General features: G+C 47.2%; 1 protein-coding gene across 1 annotated transcript in view; it reads left to right on the forward strand.

Annotated features, from left to right (window-relative positions):
* Positions 1-255: 255 nt before the first annotated feature.
* FYTTD1 (forty-two-three domain containing 1) overlaps positions 256-19,331 on the forward strand; it is a 30,292-nt gene continuing 11,216 nt past the window's right edge. Inside the window, exons 1-5 of the mRNA XM_060685221.2 lie at positions 256-564; positions 12,835-12,966; positions 14,420-14,565; positions 16,285-16,397; positions 19,176-19,272. Of these exons, the coding sequence (XP_060541204.2) occupies positions 465-564; positions 12,835-12,966; positions 14,420-14,565; positions 16,285-16,397; positions 19,176-19,272 (588 nt within the window). The 5' untranslated portion in view covers positions 256-464. The remainder of the gene's footprint in view (positions 565-12,834; positions 12,967-14,419; positions 14,566-16,284; positions 16,398-19,175; positions 19,273-19,331) is intronic.

Here is a 19,331-nt window from a genome sequence, read left to right on the forward strand (position 1 = left end):
CAATTAAAGGAGAATATTTTGTAGCTCAGGGTTGCAGCCTGTAACTAGGTTACATCGTGGTGCTACTGATTTAAACCATGGTTTAAACTCAGTCAAAATAAACCACATTCATTATCCCTATATAAATACCAGCCACGTTCCTGGCTGCGCGGAGTCCTCCCCGCCTGCAGGGGGCACAGGGCTCCCTTCCACCCTTCTTCGCCGCTTAGCGTCGCAATCCCTGCGCATGCGGAGAAGCCAGAGCAACGAACTTCGTCTCTCTTCCTCCCACCCCTTCTCCGCGCCCCTCTTCAACCGCTACGCGCACGCGCCGAAGCGGCTGGCTCCCTCGGCCGCGACCCGAATACGCAGGCGCACGGCGCGATTGACGCATGCGCTGAAGGTTGAAAAGGGACCCCCGCCCCCTCTCCGTCGGCTGCTGCTTTTGCTTCGCGTCTTGGGTAGCGGCGAGAGCAGCGGCGGCCATGAACGGATTCGGCGCTGGGGCGTCCTCGTTCCAGAGAGGCGGCGGAAGCAGCAACAACAGCGGCGGAGAAACGTTGGAAAAGATCGACATGTCTCTGGGTGAGACGCGGGGCGGAGGGCGAGCGGGCATAACGGCGAGGGGGAGGGAGTTACTCGGACCGAACCATTGGGACACCAGCGGAGGGGGGTGCTCGGACCGAACCATGTAGCTGAGGATGCTCGGGCCGAACCATAGAGACACCGGCGGGGGTGTGCTGGGACTGAACCATGGAGACAGCAGCGGGGGGAGGGGGGATGTACGCGGACCGAACCATGGGGACGCTGAAGGGGGGGGATGCTCGAGCCGAACCATGGGGACGCTGGCGAGGGGGGTGCGGAGGGGTTTGCGGACCAGAGGTGGGCGTGGCCCGAAAGGGGGGGGGTGACGGGGTCTCTCTCTTTCTGCCCTCGAGTCTTCTCTTGGGTCCAGCAAGACGCCTTGTCACATCCTGGTGGTATTGTCTGACTCGAGGTCAGCTGAGTCTGCAAGCTGGGATTTCCTGGTGGTCTCCTGCCCTGGGATAATCCTTAGTAGAGCTTCATTTGTGTGTGTGTGTGTGTGTGGTTTGTGTATATAACAGGAACAGAGTTGGAAGGGACCTTGGAGGTCATCTAGTCCAACCCCCTGCTCATGCAGGAGACCTGTACTAGGGATTCGAACTGCCGACCTTTCTGATTGACAAGCTCAGTGTTTTAGCCACTGAGCCACCTAGTCACACACACATACTACATACATACATATATATATATATATGTTTTCTGAGGTTTTCGCGGGTATTTGTAGGTCTTTGGTTATTCGGGTTTTCTCCCGCGTAAAATTGGAAGTGTCTTGGCGACGTTTCGACGAAGTCTCATTCGTCATGCAATGCTCCTAGAAGCACGAAGCCGAAAACACCAGCCTGAAGATGACGAATGAGACTTCGTCGAAACGTCACCAAGACACTTCCAATTTTACGCGGAGAAAAACCCGAATAACCAAAGACCTACATATATCTATATGTATCTATATATCTATATATCTATATCTATGTATGTATGTATGTGTATGTGTGTGTGTGTGTATATATATATAATTATATATATATAATTCTCTTTTCGTAGGTCTTTATGTGTATTATTCTCAGCCAGGTTTTTCCTACAGAAATCAAGATCTTTTTACAGCCAGAGTTCAGTGAAATCTCATTCACTAGTTTTTAGGCTTTATCAGACATCAAACCAGCATTTTGCTGTTTGTCTCCCTTAAGTCTCACAACAGACAGCAAAATGCTGGTTTGATGTCTGATAAAGCCTAAAAACTAGTGAATGAGATTTCACTGAACTCTGGCTGTATAAAGATCTTGATTTACATAGGAAAAACCTGGCTGAGAAAATATATATATATATTTATATATATATATGCAAAAAATTAAAATCTCGGGTGTTTTCCCGCGTCATGTTAAATAAGTTAGTTAAAATGTTTAAAATTCTGATTAAAATGCTAGCTTAAAATCTTCTAAAACTCCTTACAGAGCACTCTGCAAGGTCCTTTAAAACCTTAGCTAAAATCCTATCAGTACCTTAAAAGTTTTTCTTATAGCAACGTTTCGACAGGCTCACAACCCTGTCATCTTCAGGCTCTTATCTACAGGGTTGTGAGCCTGTCGAAACGTTGCTATAAGAAAAACTTTTAAGGTACTGATAGGATTTTAGCTAAGGTTTTAAAGGACCTTGCAGAGTGCTCTGTAAGGATTTTTAGAAGATTTTAAGCTAGCATTTTAATCAGAATTTTAAACATTTTAACTAACTTATTTAACATGACGCGGGAAAACACCTGAGATTTTAATTTTTTGCATATACACACCCGCGAAAACTTAAGAAGACATATATATACACACACACACACACACATATACACACACATATATACCATATATATGTGTGTCTCTGTAAAATACACACACACACACACATGAATAAAATATTAAGCTAAAACCATGATAAGATTGCCATAATATGGTGCCATAGAGTCTGATGCTCCTCTTAAACTTATCTTTGTGTTTGTGTGTATAATGTGTTTTGTTAGTGTTTGCATACCGGTGATTGCATGACCTCTGTAGAGATGCCAAATGCTAAATTAAAAAATAATAATAATAATTAACCTTCGTTTTAGGAAAGCATCCAGAGTTTGCTGGCTGCTCCCTGCCCTTAGGTTTTAGGCTTTGCACTTTTCCGTGCCTTAGGACGGAAAAGGCCCGTCTGCCGTCTGGGGAAAGAAAATTTACCAAGGTCTGTTTCGAGTCTCATTGTCGCTGCTGAAGGATGTCAGTTTAGCCATGGTCTGTAGGTTGTCTGTGCACTGCTGAAGACAGAGGCTAGACTAACTTTGGTATTTGAACCTCTTGGTTTTCCTGTATGGGGATATCCTAAATTTGGGGTTGTGGAAACTTATAATATTCACACTGAATGTTATGCTGGGATAGAGAAGGGCTTAAACGTGTGGCATTCTTTCCTGAATATGTGTACTGAAGAGCAGAAGTTGCCAAACCTTTCGGACCTCAGGGACCACTAAATTCATAATTTTAAATCCCATGGATCACTAATAAGAATTTTTTTAAAAGGTAGATAGTATTTAGTGCAATATAAAAAATGCAAATAATTTTTCTGTGGACCACCAAAAGATTTTCACGGACCCCCGATTGGTGACCACTGCTGTAGAGGGTGGTTGGGTTTTCCATAAGAAATGAAATAAAAAATTGCCCACCTGTATTTTAGCAGTATTAACTCGCAGGTGGTTTACACGTATTGAGAAGGGTTTAGAGAATGAAAACCAATAAAGGGGAAAACAGTTGTAAAAAAAAGCAAAATAGTAGCAAATAAAGCCCAAATGCCCAATGGTGGTGGTAGAAAATCTGTTTATTTTAGAAATGTTTAGTTAGCTTTCTAGGGAGGGCAAACAATTACAAAGATGTAAGTGAAATATTGATTGAAGGCAAGACTTTTTCCAATAAGAATGTAAAGAAAAAGAACCAAAGGAAGATGAGCAATTAAGAAATCTAAATAAAATATAAATAAAACAGGCAGTTCGCTTCAGGGTTAGGATTAGGAACTCTCCCGTTTATTTGATTTATATTGTTGATACTTTACTTTTATTCTGCCTCTAGGAAGTTGACAACGTACCTAGTACTTCCTTTTTCACATAACCACACTTTGCTCAAGTAGGTTTGATTGAGAGCGGGATAATAAACATGGATTGTAGAGTGTAAAGGACCACAGAGATGGTTGGAGAAGGAAACAGCAGCTGGCAAAATCTGAATTAAACCCCGGGGAACGAAGGAAGGTGTTAGAAAGAAATGGAAAGATAGCCCTGCCTTGATTCTCTTTGGCAGAAGAAGGAGGGAAGTTAAAATGTCCACCATTTTTCAAGTTTCTGTTACAATAGATAGATCAGGGTTGGGCAATTATGGCCCCGTTAGGACATGTGGACTTCAATTCCCAGAATTCCTGAGCCAGCCCTGATTTCCTATTACCTTCTCTTATTGGTATTTTATGATTATATCGCTTTGTTGTTTGTACGTACACTGAGAGTTTATGCACGAGACAAATTCTTTGTGTGTCCAATCACACTTGGCCGATAAAGAATTCTGTCCTATCTTATCCTATCCTACCCTACTCATTCTAATTCAGTTTCTAATTCTAATTTATTTTATTGTAATCCTCTATTTTACCCGATCCTATCTTCTTCTTCTTTTTTTTTTAATTTGATTTATATGCCGCCCTTCTCCGGAGACTCAGGGCGGCTTACAATGCGTTAAGCAATAGCCTTCATCCTTTTGTATATTCATACAAAGTCAGCTTATTGCCCCCACAAACTGGGTCCTCAATTTACCCACCTTAGAAAGGATGGAAGGCTGAGTCGACCTTGAGCCTGGTGAGATTCGAACCTGCAGTAATTGCAGGCAGCTGGTCTTAATAACAGGGTGCTTTAGACCACTGTACTACCAAGGCTCTATTTCTATATTCTTATTTCCTAACCTGGCCTAACACGGAGAGGGAGCTGGACTTTCCCGCTACTATTTGAACGCCTTGAGCATAGCATCCCTAAATTTTCTTGGGGTGATCCAATAAAAAGTCAATTCAGTCCTGAATCTCACGTAAAATTGGTTGTTGGTGCTCAAGTGAATCCGACATATGGTTATGATTCAACTCTCAAGGGTTGGCATTACGATATTTGTCTTTTAAGTTGCGCATGGAAAACTAATATGCAATTATTTTGACTATGGAACAATACGTTCCCATTTCCAAATCCCTGCTAACAATCAATTTAGATTTCACTGCGTGTACGAAGGCAGTTTTATTTATTTGATTTGACTTTTTTTTTTAAATGCTGCCTTTATTGCTTTACAAATAACTCAAGCCAGAGAACATATCAAAGACATATTCCTCTTTTCCCCACAACAACCCTGTGAGGTGGGGAGGCTGAGAGGGAATGACTGGCTCAAAGTCACCTGGCTGACTTTCATGCCAAAAGCAGGACTAGAACTCACCGTCTTCTGGTGATTGGCCCAAAGTCACCCAGCTGGCTTCCATGCCTAAGGTGGGACTAGAACTCACCGTCTCCTGGTGATTGGCTCAAAGTCTCCCAGCTGGCTTTTATGGCTAAGGTGGGACTAGAACTCCCTGTCTCCTGGTGATTGGCCCAAAGTCACCCAGCTGGCTTCCATGCCTAAGGCGGGACTAGAACTCACCGTCTCCTGGTGATTGGCTCAAAGTCTCCCAGCTGGCTTTTATGGCTAAGGTGGGACTAGAACTCACCGTCTCCTGGTGATTGGCTCAAAGTCTCCCAGCTGGCTTTTATGGCTAAGGTGGGACTAGAACTCCCTGTCTCCTGGTGATTGGCCCAAAGTCACCCAGCTGGCTTCCATGCCTAAGGCGGGACTAGAACTCACTGTCTCCTGGTGATTGGCCCAAAGTCACCCAGCTGGCTTCCATGCCTAAGGCGGGACTAGAACTCACCGTCTCCTGGTGATTGGCCCAAAGTCACCCAGCTGGCTTCCATGCCTAAGGCGGGACTAGAACTCACCGTCTCCTGGTGATTGGCCCAAAGTCACCCAGCTGGCTTTCATGCCTAAGGTGGAACTAGAACTCACTGCCTCCTGGTGATTGGCCCAAGTCACATAGCCAGTTTTCATGGCTAAGGGAAACTTGAAGGCTGCCCATTCTCCTGCTTTCTAGCTTTGTGCCTTAATAAGTACTAGACCAAACTGCTCGTTGAGGCCCACAAACCACTTTTCCTATCAATTGCTTTTATTTATAAGCTGTTCGGTCGGACGTGTCTCAACTTAAACCTCTACATAGAACCTGCTCCATTATTTTATTTCATTTGATTTATATGCTGCCCTTCTCCGGAGACTCAGGGCAGCTTACAATGCGTTAAGCAATAGCCTTCATCCTTTTGTATATTTTATACCAAGTCAGCTTATTGCCCCCACAAACTGGGTCCTCAATTTACCTACCTTAGAAAGGCTGGAAGGCTGAGTCAACCTTGAGCCTGGTGAGATTCGAACTTACAGTCATTGCAGACAGCTGGTGTTAATCACAATGCTATCAGTCTGCTGAGCCACCAGGCCACCATTTGCCGAGAAAGGCATCGTTTCTTTGAGATCGAGCTTATTGCACCGTTGCAAAGCCAGGAATGAGAATCGCACGCCAAAATCCCCAAGTTCTACTTCTCCCCTCCCTTCGGGTTCAGGCAGGATGTTTTCCTAGCAGTCAGCCCAAGCGCAGATCGGTATGCAGCCCCCTCCTTCTCCCAGCTGGGCGACCTTGGGGGCAGCCTCTCAAAGAGAGAACCGCCCTTCACTTTCGTTTCCCCCCCCCCAGCATTCCCTCCCCTTCATCCCCCATGCAGCTGGCAGTGGCAGCTGACATTCTCTTGCTAAGCCAGACCATTTTATGACCTTTTCTGCCACGGTTGTTAAGTGAATCATGTGGCCATTAAGTGAATCTCTCCGTCCCCCCCCGGTTGACTTTTCTTGTCGGAAGGTCACATGACCCCCCCCCCAAGGACAACGCCACTGTCATAATACATGAAAGTACTGAGAGTTGATTTGGTGTCTTTGGCCCTATCACCAGGAGACGTGGGAGTTCTAGTCCCGCCTTTAGCCATGAAAGGCAGCTAAATGACTTTGGGCCAATCATCAGCACTGCTGGCTGGGGGGATTCTGGGAGTTGAAGTCCACCCATCTTCAAGCTTCCAAGGTTGAGAAACGCTGCTCTAAACGAATAGTTGTAAGTCGAGAACTTCCTGTTTTCAACACCCTGCAAGAAAAACCAAGTTGCCTCTAAGAAGCCCCCCCCCTTTTTTTTTTGCACTGCAGGCAGTTCTCAACTTACGACCACAATTGCGCTCCAAAATTGATGTTGCTAAGTGAGAAATTGGTTAAGTGACCTTCGGCTCATTTTACAACCTTTCTTGCTGCATTTGCTTAAGTCAGTCGCTGCAATTGGAGTGTTAGTGACATGGTCACTAACATGCTTGTGAAAAGGTCAGAAAAGGGGATCACGTGACCCCCCCCCCCCCAGGACATTGCAACCGTCATAAATGTGAGTCAGGTCTCAAACATCCGGATGTAAATCACGTGACCACAGGGATGTTGCCAGGGTTGTGTGAAAAATGGTCGTAAGTTACTTTTCTTAGGGCTGTTGTAACTTTGATCATTAAATGAACTGTTGTAAGTTGAGGACTATCTGTACCGGCTTCATACAGTTCCAAGGAAGGATTTGCGCCTTAGAGGCATCCAGGAATACAGGTAGTCCTCGACTTAACGACCGCCGTTGAGCCCAACCTTTCCGTTGCTAAGGGAGACAGTTGTTATAAGTGGGGTTTGCCCCGTTTTACAGCCTTCCTTGCCACAGTTGTTAAGGGAACCGCTGCGGTCGTTAAGTTAGTCACACGGTTGTTAAACGAAACCGGCTTCCCCATTGACTTTGCTTGTCAGAAGGCCGCCAAAAAGGGGATCGCCTGACCCCGGGGGATTCTGCGACCGTTACAAAATACGAGTTGGTGGCCAAACCGTCTGAATTTGGATCGTGCGACACACAATTGTAACTGTGAAAAACTACGTCCTAAGTCTCTTTCTTCCATTCCGTTGTAACTTGGAACGGTCACTAAACAAACTTCTAAGTCGAGGACTACATAAAGTATTGGTATGGTGTAGTATAGTAATAGTATAGTATAGTACGATAGTATAGTATAATAGTGTAGTTATAGTATAGTACAGTGATGGCTAATCTTTTTGCCGTCACATGCCAAAAGCATGGGGAGCGTGGGGGGGGGGTTGCACGTATGCGTGTCCGCACCCATAATTCAATGCGCCCCACCCCCCCATGCATGCATGCACGACACCCACCCACCCCCCTGCTTTTGGCACGTGATGGCACAGTGGGCCCAGTAGGCCCATTTTTTGCCTCCCCAGGCTCCAGAGGCCTCCCAGGACCAAAAATGGACCATGGGGGGGCGCCGCACACCCCCCCTGGTGGCCCATTTTGGCATGGGAGGGCGCACCGCTCCCCTCGCGCTCCTCCCACCTCCCGTGCATGCGCACAAGACCCCCTTCCTGCCCCCATGCATGCGCGTGAGACCCCCACAAATGCGCACGAGCCTCCTGCATGTGCCCCCCGCCAGAGAGCTGAAAATCAGCTGGCCGGCGGGAGGCACGCACACATGCGCGGTGGAGCTGAGCTGAGCGACGGCTCGCGTTCCTGCAAAGAGGGCTCCACGTGGCACCTGTGGCACATGCCATAAGTTTGCCATCATGGGTATAGTACAGGGGTCGGCAACCTTAAACACTTAAGGAGCCACAAAGATCCTAACCGGAAGCCCCCATTCAATTCTGGAGCCGACCGGAAGTCCGGTTCCCCCACCATAGAGTCTCCTCCTAGCACGGCGTCCTTTTTCCTCTGGCGACCGGAAGTCCGGTTCCCCCACCATAGAGTCTCCTCCTAGCCTAGCATCCTTTTTCCTCTACCTGTCCTAACCGAAACTATCAATTGTGGAGCCGACCAGCAACAGGGAGCCTCAGCAGAGGGACGAAAGAGCCACATGCGGCTCCAGAGCCACGGGTTGCCGACTCCTGGTATAATATAATAGCATAGAATAGGGATAGGGATAGTTGGCCTTTTTCTTCTATTGGAGCTTTTCTGTCTCCTGCAATTCTCCTGGCAACGAATTGAAATTAAATTCTCTTTTGCCAGCCGGAGACTTGAATATTTAAATACGGAGAACAACAAGAGCCAATTTAAGATGCTTTCACCGAAAAAAAAAATAGGTTCCACTTGCAAAGACGCCAAAATGGTGAGACTTCTCTTAGCACTTCTGAGCGTCCCTGATTTCCTTTGACCCAAAAGCCATTGTCATTCAACTCAGCATATCCCGGCTTAGAAATCTTCGGGCGCCCTTGTTTCAACTTCAGATTTACAAAAAAAAAAAAGGGACGGCCGGAGGAGGAAATTTAGCCAATTCATCTCCACCGTCTTCGTATTGTTTTTCTCTTAACATCGCCTATTTGATCGCGGGCCGGCTCCAGGGAGAAAGCTATTTGTTAAGCGAGTTAATAACGTTGGGAAATGAATTGGGGGGAAAAAACTGTCTCCGGGGAGCCATCACGGAAAGATTTCGTAAGCGGGTCAGATTTGAATTCGTCCCTTTGGGCCACACAGAAGCTTTTTTCAGCCTCTCAACCAGAGAAGGAGGAAAATGCCCTTTTTTTTTGCAGATCTCATTTCTCGTTTTACTGAATTAATGGTCGGGCTGAGCTGGGCTTCATGGGCCACGGAGTCCAATCCTTGCTCAGGGCATTTTTCCCCCCCCCCCCATCCTAACCTCCTATTTTTTTTTTTTTTTTCATCTGTTTAATTCCGGAAGAATCCTGACTTTCGTTTCCCAGCCAGCTTACTGCCTAAGGTGGGACTAGAACTCACTGTCTCCTGGTGATTGGCCCAAAGTTACCCAGCCAGCTTACTGCCTAAGGCGGGACTAGAACTCACTGTCTCCTGGTGATTGGCCCAAAATTACCCAGCCAGCTTACTGCCTAAGGCGGGATTAGAACTCACTGTCTCCTGGTGATGGGCCCAAAGTTACCCAGCCAGCTTACTGTCTAAGGCGGGACTAGAACTCACTGTCTCCTGGTGATTGGCCCAAAGTTACCCAGCCAGCTTACTGCCTAAGGCGGGACTAGAACTCACTGTCTCCTGGTGATGGGCCCAAAGTTACCCAGCCAGCTTACTGCCTAAGGCGGGACTAGAACTCACTGTCTCCTGGTGATTGGCCCAAAATTACCCAGCCAGCTTACTGCCTAAGGCGGGATTAGAACTCACTGTCTCCTGGTGATTGGCCCAAAGTTACCCAGCCAGCTTACTGCCTAAGGTGGGACTAGAACTCACTGTCTCCTGGTGATTGGCCCAAAATTACCCAGCCAGCTTACTGCCTAAGGCGGGATTAGAACTCACTGTCTCCTGGTGATGGGCCCAAAGTTACCCAGCCAGCTTACTGTCTAAGGCGGGACTAGAACTCACTGTCTCCTGGTGATTGGCCCAAAGTTACCCAGCCAGCTTACTGCCTAAGGCGGGACTAGAACTCACTGTCTCCTGGTGATTGGCCCAAAGTTACCCAGCCAGCTTACTGCCTAAGGCGGGACTAGAACTCACTGTCTCCTGGTGATTGGCCCAAAGTCAGCCAGCCAGCTTACTGCCTAAGGCGGGACTAGAACTCCTCGCCTCTTGGTGATGGGCCCAAAGTCACCCAGCTAGCTTTCATGCCTAAGGCGGGACTAGAACTCACTGTCTCCTGGTCATTGGCCCAAAATCACCCAGTCAGCTTATTGTCTAAGGTGGGACTAGAACTCACTGTCTCCTGGTGATTGGCCCAAAGTCACTCAGTTTTCATGCCTATGGCAGGACTAGAACTCACTGTCTCCTGGTCATTGGCCCAAAGTCACCCAGCCACCTTACTGCCTAAGATTAGTACAGACCCACCTTTCCAAGGAGTTGCCTGCTCCCTGTTTTTGGAGCGGATCCCTTCAGCTCCTGGTTTGCTCTACCGTTCCCGTTCCCTTCCAGCTGTTGCGGTCTGTGGTTTCTATCTTGAGCACTTACAACAGAGAGCAAACCAGCAGAGCACAAGGTTAATCTGGCCAAAATGTTCTGAGGCTCCTCGCTTGATGCAGTTTAGAATAAATGGATCCCCAGGGGTTGGGTAGGTGCCGTGAAGAGAGCAACAGAAGGCTGTAGGTTGCTGACTTGTGACTTGTCTTCTGGGAAGGGCTGTGGATGATGGTAAACGGTACGCAGTAATACTAACTGGACCGTACAAGGTTTAATTTAAATCAGGAATGGGGAACAATGTCCCCTTTATAACTTATGGACTTCAACTCCCAGAATTCCTGAGCCAGCATGGTTGGTTGAAGAATTGTGGGAGTTGAAGTCCATCATGGCTGGCTCAGGAATTCTGGGAATTGAAGTCCATCATGGCTGGTTGAGGAATTCTGGGAATCCGTCATGGCTGGTTAAGGAATTCTGAGAGTTGAAGTTCATCATAGCTGGTTGAGGAATTCTGGGAGTCTGTCTTGGCTGGTTGAGGAATTCTGGGAGTTGAAGTCCATCATGGCTGGCTCAGGAATTCTGGGAGTTGAAGCCCACAAGTCATATAAAAGGGCCATCGTTCCCCATCCCCGATTTAAATGATCCATTCAGGATTTTGATTTACTGTTCCTGGGGACCGAATAAAAATTGCAGCATTTCCTGCACTTGGTGGAAGGGTTACAGGAAGTCCTCACGGTGCGACCCATAATTTACGTTTGTAAGTGAGAAGTTTGTGAAGTGAATTTTGCCCCATTTTATGGCTTTTCTCGCCACCTTGGTTAAGTGAATCACCGCGGTTCTTCAATGAGTCACACGGTTGCTAAGTGAATCTGGTGTCCCCATTGACTCTCCCTTGTCAGGAGGTCACCCAAGGGGATCTTGCGTGACTTTGGGAGACACCCAACCGTCATAAATATGAACCAGTTGTCAAGCGGATTTTGATCATGTGACCCTGGGGATGCTGCAATGGTTGTAGTAGGGTGTGAAAAATGGTCCCAAGTCAATTTTTTTCAGTGCGGTTGTAACTTTGAACGGTCACTAAGTCAGAGGTGGTATTCAGCCAGTTCAGACCGGTTTAGGCGAACCGGTAGCAGAGATCTCGGCCCCAGCGCTATGCTGTCCTATTTAGCCACATTTTTGAGGCTGGGCACATGCACGGAAGGTGCATGCGTGAGCAAAGCGCGTGCGTGGACGTCCGGGCACATGGGCATAAGACTCTGGGCACATGCGTGGAAGATGCGCGTACGGCGAACTGGTGGTAAAAGTATGTGAAACCAGGGTTGGGTTCTAAATATTTTTTACTACCAGTTCTGTGGGCGTGGCTTATTTTGTGGCCGTGGTTTGATGGTCATGTGACAGTGGGCTTGGCTTTAGGGTCATGTGACTGGGTAGGCGTGGTCAACTCAATGTCACTCACGTCAAGGGGAGTCATAGTTTTTTGACCACACCCCTTTCCTTCCTCTCAGGCCCAGTTTTGACTCAGTCGGCCTGAGAGAAACATCTCTAGCAGATCTGGCTTTCAGCCATTGTCTGTTCGATTATCTCAGAGTCACTGTGGGTTTTTTGGCCAAATAATTCTTTAGGATTTAGCAGAGGTACTGGTCTACCAGGCTTTTAACTGCTTGCAGAGCCGTACCGGTCTACCCATTTGTTTTTGGAGTGCACCAGTCTACCACGACACTGCCTTTTACCGCTGATCAGCTGTAGGGCGACTCTTTGAAATGCCGCGGCAAGAGTTTAAACAGTTTTTTGCCGCTCGGCCACCACCGAGAGCATCGGGAATCGCTTTCAGGCAGCTTGGCCTCAATTGCCAATCTACCACCACCGAGCAGTTTACAAGGAGCGGATCGGATCGGTTCTAGCCGATCAGCTGGGAGGCTTCTTGGCTTCTCAATTTAAAGTGACGGTGTCTTGTTTTTTTTTCTTTTCTCTTTTCTTTGTCAAGTGAGCCCTGATTTTTTCCTTCTAGCCGATCAGCTGGGACTCGGGAGGCAGCGAATAGATTGGGGGCGGGGCCAGGCAGAGGTGGTATTTACCAGTTCTCCAAACTACTCAAAATTTCCACTACCGGTTCAGGAGAACCGGTAGCAACCCACCTCTGTGTGAAACCCACCTATGCACTCAGCGAACCGTTGTAAGTTGAGGACCACCTGTCTGGGCGCTTTGCCTGGGCCGCCACGTTCTTCAACGCCAAACGGATTTCTCTTTTCGCAGATGACATAATTAAGTTGAACAAGAGAGAAGAGAGGAAGCAAAATTCCCCCAAGATGAAGAGAAGCCTTCCGCAGAACGGCACGCGACAGTTCCGGATGAGGAGAATCAAGTGGGGAATGCAAGACTATCCAGGTTTGTTGAGTTTGGACCGTGGTTTGTTTTCCCTGAAACCGTCCAAGGCCCATGTTTTGGGCCAGATAAGAGACAACTAAAGTAATTGGTCGTTGGTCGAGGTGGTCCTCGACTTAACGACCACTAAGGGAGACATTGGTGAAGTGAGTTTTTGCCCCGTTTTATGACCTTTCTTGCCACGGTCGTTAAGTGAATCACTGCGCTTTTTAAGCCAGCAATGCGGTTGTTGTTAGGTGAATCCGGCTTCCTCGGTGACCCAAAGGGGATTGCGTGACCCCAGGACACTGCGACCATCATAAATTCATGCCAGTTGTCGAGCGTCCGAATTTTGATCGGGTGACGGTGGGGATGTCGCAACGGTTATAAATGTGCAAAATGATCATAAGTCCCTTTTTTCAGTTCTGTTGTAACTTTGAGCGGTCACTAAACGAATGGTTGTAACTTGAAGGCCTCCCGTCCTATCTTTACTGTAAGGTTACTGTACCAGAATCTTGCAAATCTGGAAGCTCCTCTCCTCTCCCCTCTTTTACTTTTCCTTTCCAGAAAGCTAGGGAGGGTCCCTTCTAAGACCCCCCCTTTCCCACGCCCCTCCCCCCTTTCCTTCTATTGGCTGAGATATCTTTTGAATGACAGTTATCTAGACTTCAGTTCTTCCTCCTGTCTCCCAAGGTTATTCTCCTTGCACATGAAAGGACCTAATCCCTTCTTTTTCCTTCCTCCCTCCCTCGATCCTTTCTTTCTCTCTCTCTCCCTCCCTCCCTTTCTTTTTTCTTCCTTTTTCTTCTTTTTTCCTTCCTTTCTTCTTTCCTTCTTTTCCTTTCTTCTTTCTTTTTCTTCTTTTTTCCTTCCTTCCTTGCTCTCTCCCTCCTTTCCTTTCTTCTTTTTTCCTTTCTTCCTTCCCTTCTTTCCTTCCCTCCCTCCTTTCTTTCTTTTCCTCCCTCCCTCCCTCCCTTTCTTTTTTCTTTCTTTCTTGTTCTGTCTTTTCCTGCCTCCCTCTTTCCTTTCCTTCTTTCTTTTTCTTCTTTTTTCCTTCCTTCCTTGCTTTCTCTCTCCCTCCCTCCCTCCTTTCTTTCTTTCTTTCTTTTTCTCCCTCCCTCCCTCTCTTTCTTTCTTTTTTATTTCTTTCTTTTTCTGTCTTTTCCTGCCTCCCTCCCTCTTTCCTTTCCTTTCTTTCTTTCTTTTTCTTTTTTCCTTCCTTCCGTGCTTTCTCCCTCCCTCCTTTCTTTCTTTCTTTTCCTCCCTCCCTCCCTCTCTTTCTTTCTTTTTTATTTATTTCTTTTTCTGTCTTTTCCTGCCTCCCCCCCTCTTTCCTTCTTTCTTTTTCTTTTCTTCCTTTCTTGCTCCCTCCTTTTCTTTCCTTTCTTTTTTCCTTCCTTCCCTCTCTTCCTTCCCTCCCTCCCCCCTTTCTTTCTTTTCCTCTTTCTCTTTCTCTCTTTTTTCCCTTTCCTCACAGGTTTTGGCAAGAACTACTTAGGACGTCGAAAGCAGGTGCCGGGGAAGAGGCGTGCCTACGGCATTAAGACAGGCTTGGCGGCAAGGAAAGCCCTGGGGGCTCACAAAGGCATCAGCCCCCTCAACAGATCGCCTCTCAGTGAAAAGGTAGTGGGGTGGGCTTAACACAGTTTGGGGAAGGGAGGAAAATTGTTTTAGTTTCTTTTAAGTCACTTGGCTGTGATGGCCTGCTGGCTGGCTGGGGAATTCTGGGAGTTGAAGTCCACACCATCTTAAAATGGCTACGCTCGAGAAACATCAGTCTAGTACAGGTAGTCCTCGACTTACGACCACCATTGAGTCCAACATTGCTGCTGCTACGTGAAACATTTGTTAAGCGAGTTTTCCCCCTTTTTACAGCCTTCCTTCCTCACCACAATTGTTAAATGGATCACTGCAGTTGTTAAATTAGTCGAACGGTTGTTAAGTGAATCTTAAACTTTGCTCGTCAGAAGGTCGTAAAGGGGATCAGGTGACCCCGGGACACTGCAACCGTCGTAAATAGGAGTCGGTTGCCAAGCGTCTGAATTTCGATCCCGTGACCCTGGGGATGCCGCAACGGTCATAAGTGTGAAAAAGTCACTTTTTTCAGTGCCATTGTAACGTTGAATGGTCACTAAACGAACTTTTCTAAGTCAGGGACTACCTGTACCTGACATTAATGATTCCCAGAGCCTTGCATTAGGTCAGGAGTCTCCAAACGAGGCAACTTTTAAGACTTGTGGACTTCAACTCCCAGAATTCCCCAGGCGAGCGTTTCTCTTTAGAATCCTCACTTGATCCTTGAAGTCATTTTCCTGCCTGATCTCCAGGCTTCTCCTAGGATGGGGATATAGCTCCGGTCTAACCTCGAGATCCTGGGATCTGCTTCTCTGTTTAGTTGGGGGGGGGGGGCTTTGATTCAAGGTCTATTGTAATCTATTGTATTTTAAGCCTGTTTGAGACCTGATTGCTTTCGAATACTTAAGTCCCTCATCCCCTTAATGAATTTGGGAATGTCCGTCTTATCTTTAGTAAGACATTTTAAAAATAATCTATGTAGAAAGGTCCCTCAAATAGTGTTGAACTTCAGTTCTATTCCGTTCTTGCTCTCAGTGTTCTGGCAAGGGCTGCTGGGAATTGTAGTTTGATGGTAAATGTCAGTGGAGATTCTCAGTCATCCTGGTCACAGTTGTCCCAAAGGTGCTTTTTCAAGAGGCAACTGGACTTTCTTGTTTTTTCTCTGAAGATGTTTCGCTTCTCTTCCAAGAAGCTTCTTCAACTCTGACTGAATGGTGGGGAACGGAAGGATTTATACTCCTTTCAGACAGCTGGTCATTTGCATCCTTTGAGAGAGTCATTGAGGCCACTTGGAGGTATCTTTTTTTTTTTTTAAATTTGATTTATATGCTGCCCTTCTCCGGAGACTCAGGGCGGCTTACAATGCGTTAAGCAATAGCCTATACTACTTTTAGTTATACTATTTGGGATGAACCCCCTTTGAATGGTGTGGGAGCAGGAATGGATTTCCAGAGGGAAAAATTGCAGACTACAGGAACCATTTGCAGCACTCAGGTGATCCTGAGGACACAGGTAAACCTCCAAGTTGCCTCAACGACCCTCTGAAAGGATGCAAATGACCAGCTTTGTCTGCAAGGAAAAAATAAATCCTTCCATTCCCCCCCATCCAGTCAGAGGTGAAGAAGCTTCTTGGATAAGAAGCAAAACGTCTTCAAAAGAAAAAAAACAAGAAAATCCAGAGAAAAAGCACCTGGGGGGGAGGGGCTTTGATCTTCTTTTTCTTCCTCTGGATATGCACATACCTGACTTGTGTGTATCTCCCTAAAGAACCTGCAGAGGAATTACTCCGTTTTGAAAAGGAAGATGCCCGTCCAGAGACAACCCGAATTACAGAGGAAGCAAGGAGCCCGGTTCCGAAGACCTACCTTGTTAAATCGAAGGTAAGCTTGCCTGGTCCTTTCGGAGAAGCTTCCTTGACGTTTGGACCTTGGGGGAAAGCCTCCAGATATAAAGAAAGGGATTCGTTATACGGGTAGCGTGTTTTCCCGAAAATAAGACCTAACCGGAAAATAAGCCCTAGCCCAGTGATGGCTAACCTTTTTGCCATCGCGTGCCAGGAGAGGGGGGGGGCTGGGGAGGGTTGCGCGTGCATGTGCCTACACACATGTGTGTGCAACCCCCTCCCCCCCCCACTCCTGGCACATGATGGCCTGGTAGGCCCGTTTTTCTTTCTTACCTGGTTCCAGATCCTCTCTGTGTATCTGGGAACGGCGAAAACAGCCTTTCCCACTCCGTTGCAGGCCCTACGGAGGCTGAAAGGGCCCATTTCCCAACTCTCGGTGGGACAGGAAGTGACATTTTTTGCTGTCCCCAGCTTCCAGAACGTCTCTAGGAGTCTCTGGGAGCCTCTCTAGGAGTCTGTAGGAGCCTCTCTAGGAGTCTCTGGAGGCTGGGGACAGGAAAAAATGTCACTTCCTGTCCCATCGGGAGTGGGGAAATGGGCCCTTTCAGCCTCCGTAGGGCCTCCAAGGGAGTGGGAAAGACTGTTTTCGCCGTTCCCAGATACACAGAGAGGATCTGGAGCCAGGTAAGAAAGAAAAACGGGCCTTCCCCACCCCCACCACCCCCCAGGCCCTCCAGAGGCAGGAAACAGCCTGTTTCCCTACTTCTGGTGGGCCCAGAAGGCCCGAAAATCAGCTGGCCAGCGCGCGCATGCGCCCCAGAGCTGAGCTGGTGTGCCCACTAATATGGCTCCGCGTGCCACAGGTTCGCCATCACGGCCCTAGCCTGATTTTTTTTTTTTAGCATGTGCCTAATATAAGTCCTATCCCAAAATAAGCCCCAGTGAAGATCTTCATCAGCCATGGGGCGAGTGGTGGGGAGGCAGGTGTTGTGGCCTGCCAGCGGCCAGCAGAGCTGGCAGCAGATTCAGACAGTGAGGAGGTTGAGGAGGAACGTGGGCCAGTCCTGGAGTCTGGGGAAGGCTCGGACGAGGGCTCTGCGTCGTAGGCAGAGAGGAGGCCAAGACCATCTGGTAGTTCTTTGATGCCTCCGGAGTCTGACATCAGCGAGGCTGAAGAACAGCGTGAGCCTGTTCCCGGTGTGCGCATACGCAGAGCTGCCAGAAGTCAGGAACAATTAAGGAAACAGGGTCGACTTGGGAGTAAGGCTTGGAGATGATTATTTTCAGGGAAACATGGTAATCCTTGGTTTATGATCACCATTGAGCCCAAAATGTCTCTTGCTAAGTGAGACAGTTGTTAAATGAATTTTGCCCCGTTTTGCAGCCTTTCTTTTCACAGTTGTTTAGTGACTCACCACAACTGTTCAGTGAGTCACACGGTTGTTAAGTGAATCTGATTTCTCAGTTGACTTTGCTTTGTCACAAGGTCACAAAAGGGGAATCACATGACCCCAAGATCCTGCAACCATCATAAATACGAGTCAGTTGCTAAGCGTCGGAATTTTGATGACATGACCATGGGAATGCTGCAACGGTCATAAGTGTGGGGAAATGGTCATAAGTCACTTTTTTCAGTGCCGTTATAACTCTGAACGGTCATCGAATCTGTTGGTACTCCGCTTGAATCGGCTCTTATTTCTCTACCTGATAAAATTTTAGACTGTGACCTGTTCAATTCAGGAAATTCCCTTTTGTCGCTCTGCAACAATGCAAATAGTCCTCAATTTAACAACCACAATTAACCCTGAACCTTTGTTAAGTGATAAACTGAGTCGTGCCTCATTTTACGACCATTTTTGCACCTGTCGTTAAGTGAATCGTGTCATTAAGTAGATCCGCCTTTTTTCTTGGCAAGGTCGCAAACGGTTTTGTCACGTGACTTCAAGACATTGCAACTGTCTTAAATCCATGGTGGTTGTAAGCACTCGAATTTTCACCATCTGACTGTGAGGGCGCTGTAATAGTCGTAAGAGCGAGGACTGGGCCTTTTTTCCATGCCACTGTAACTTTGAATGGTCGTTAAACAGATTGTTGTAAATCAAGGAAAATGTCAACTCGCAAAGCATCCCTGGCCTGTTCTCGAGTTGCCATAAGCAAGGGGGGATGGGAAACCGACCAAACGGCATGGCAGCCAAAGACAGATGCACATTCCAGACTTATCTCTCTCAAGGCTGTATCCCAGGGTTACCTACAGCAACCGAAGATTGCTCCGTTGGGAATGTGATTGATGACACATCGTGGGGGGGACGGGAAACCGGATCATAATTGGGGCGTAAATTACGTAGGGTCAGAGCTGGCTTCAATTGGGAAGGTGCTGACATGAAGCTCCTAATATTTTTGAAGCTTGGCTCAAGAGGCTCATGATTTAATTAGGGCATCCCTTTTAAATCCTGACAGCATACCTGTCAGTATTATAATAATAATTTTAAAATTCTAATAATTCTAATAATTTTAATTAACAATTTTATGATGTTTGTGTATATTTTTCTTGACTGTACACCGCCTTGAGTCCTACGGGAGAAAGGCGGTATAGAAATAAAATAAATAAATAAATACCTGTATCGTGGCAATAAATCAGATTTGGGGAACTACGACCCCTTTAGGGCTTGTGGACTTCAACTCCCAGAATTCCTGAGCCAGCCAGTATGGCTCTGGGAGTTGAAGTCCACAAGCCTTAAAAGGGCCATGGTTCCCCCATCCCTTGCAATAAATGATTCAAGGATTATGTAGTCATGATTATTTGCTATATTTACAGGCCGAGCATACAGTCCCTTTCCACCAGAATTGGGAATAAATTATACCAGCAGAAAGATTCGCGCCAGGCGACTTTCCTCTTCCGGCGGGGCCTGAAGGTAAATCTGCAGATCTGCATTTCTCCTGTTGGAAGGACCTGTCAATCTGAGGGGAAAGA

Source organism: Pantherophis guttatus, chromosome 6 (assembly GCF_059756535.1).
Source record: "Pantherophis guttatus breed Tessera chromosome 6, ASM5975653v1, whole genome shotgun sequence".
Classification (NCBI taxonomy): domain Eukaryota; kingdom Metazoa; phylum Chordata; class Lepidosauria; order Squamata; family Colubridae; genus Pantherophis; species Pantherophis guttatus.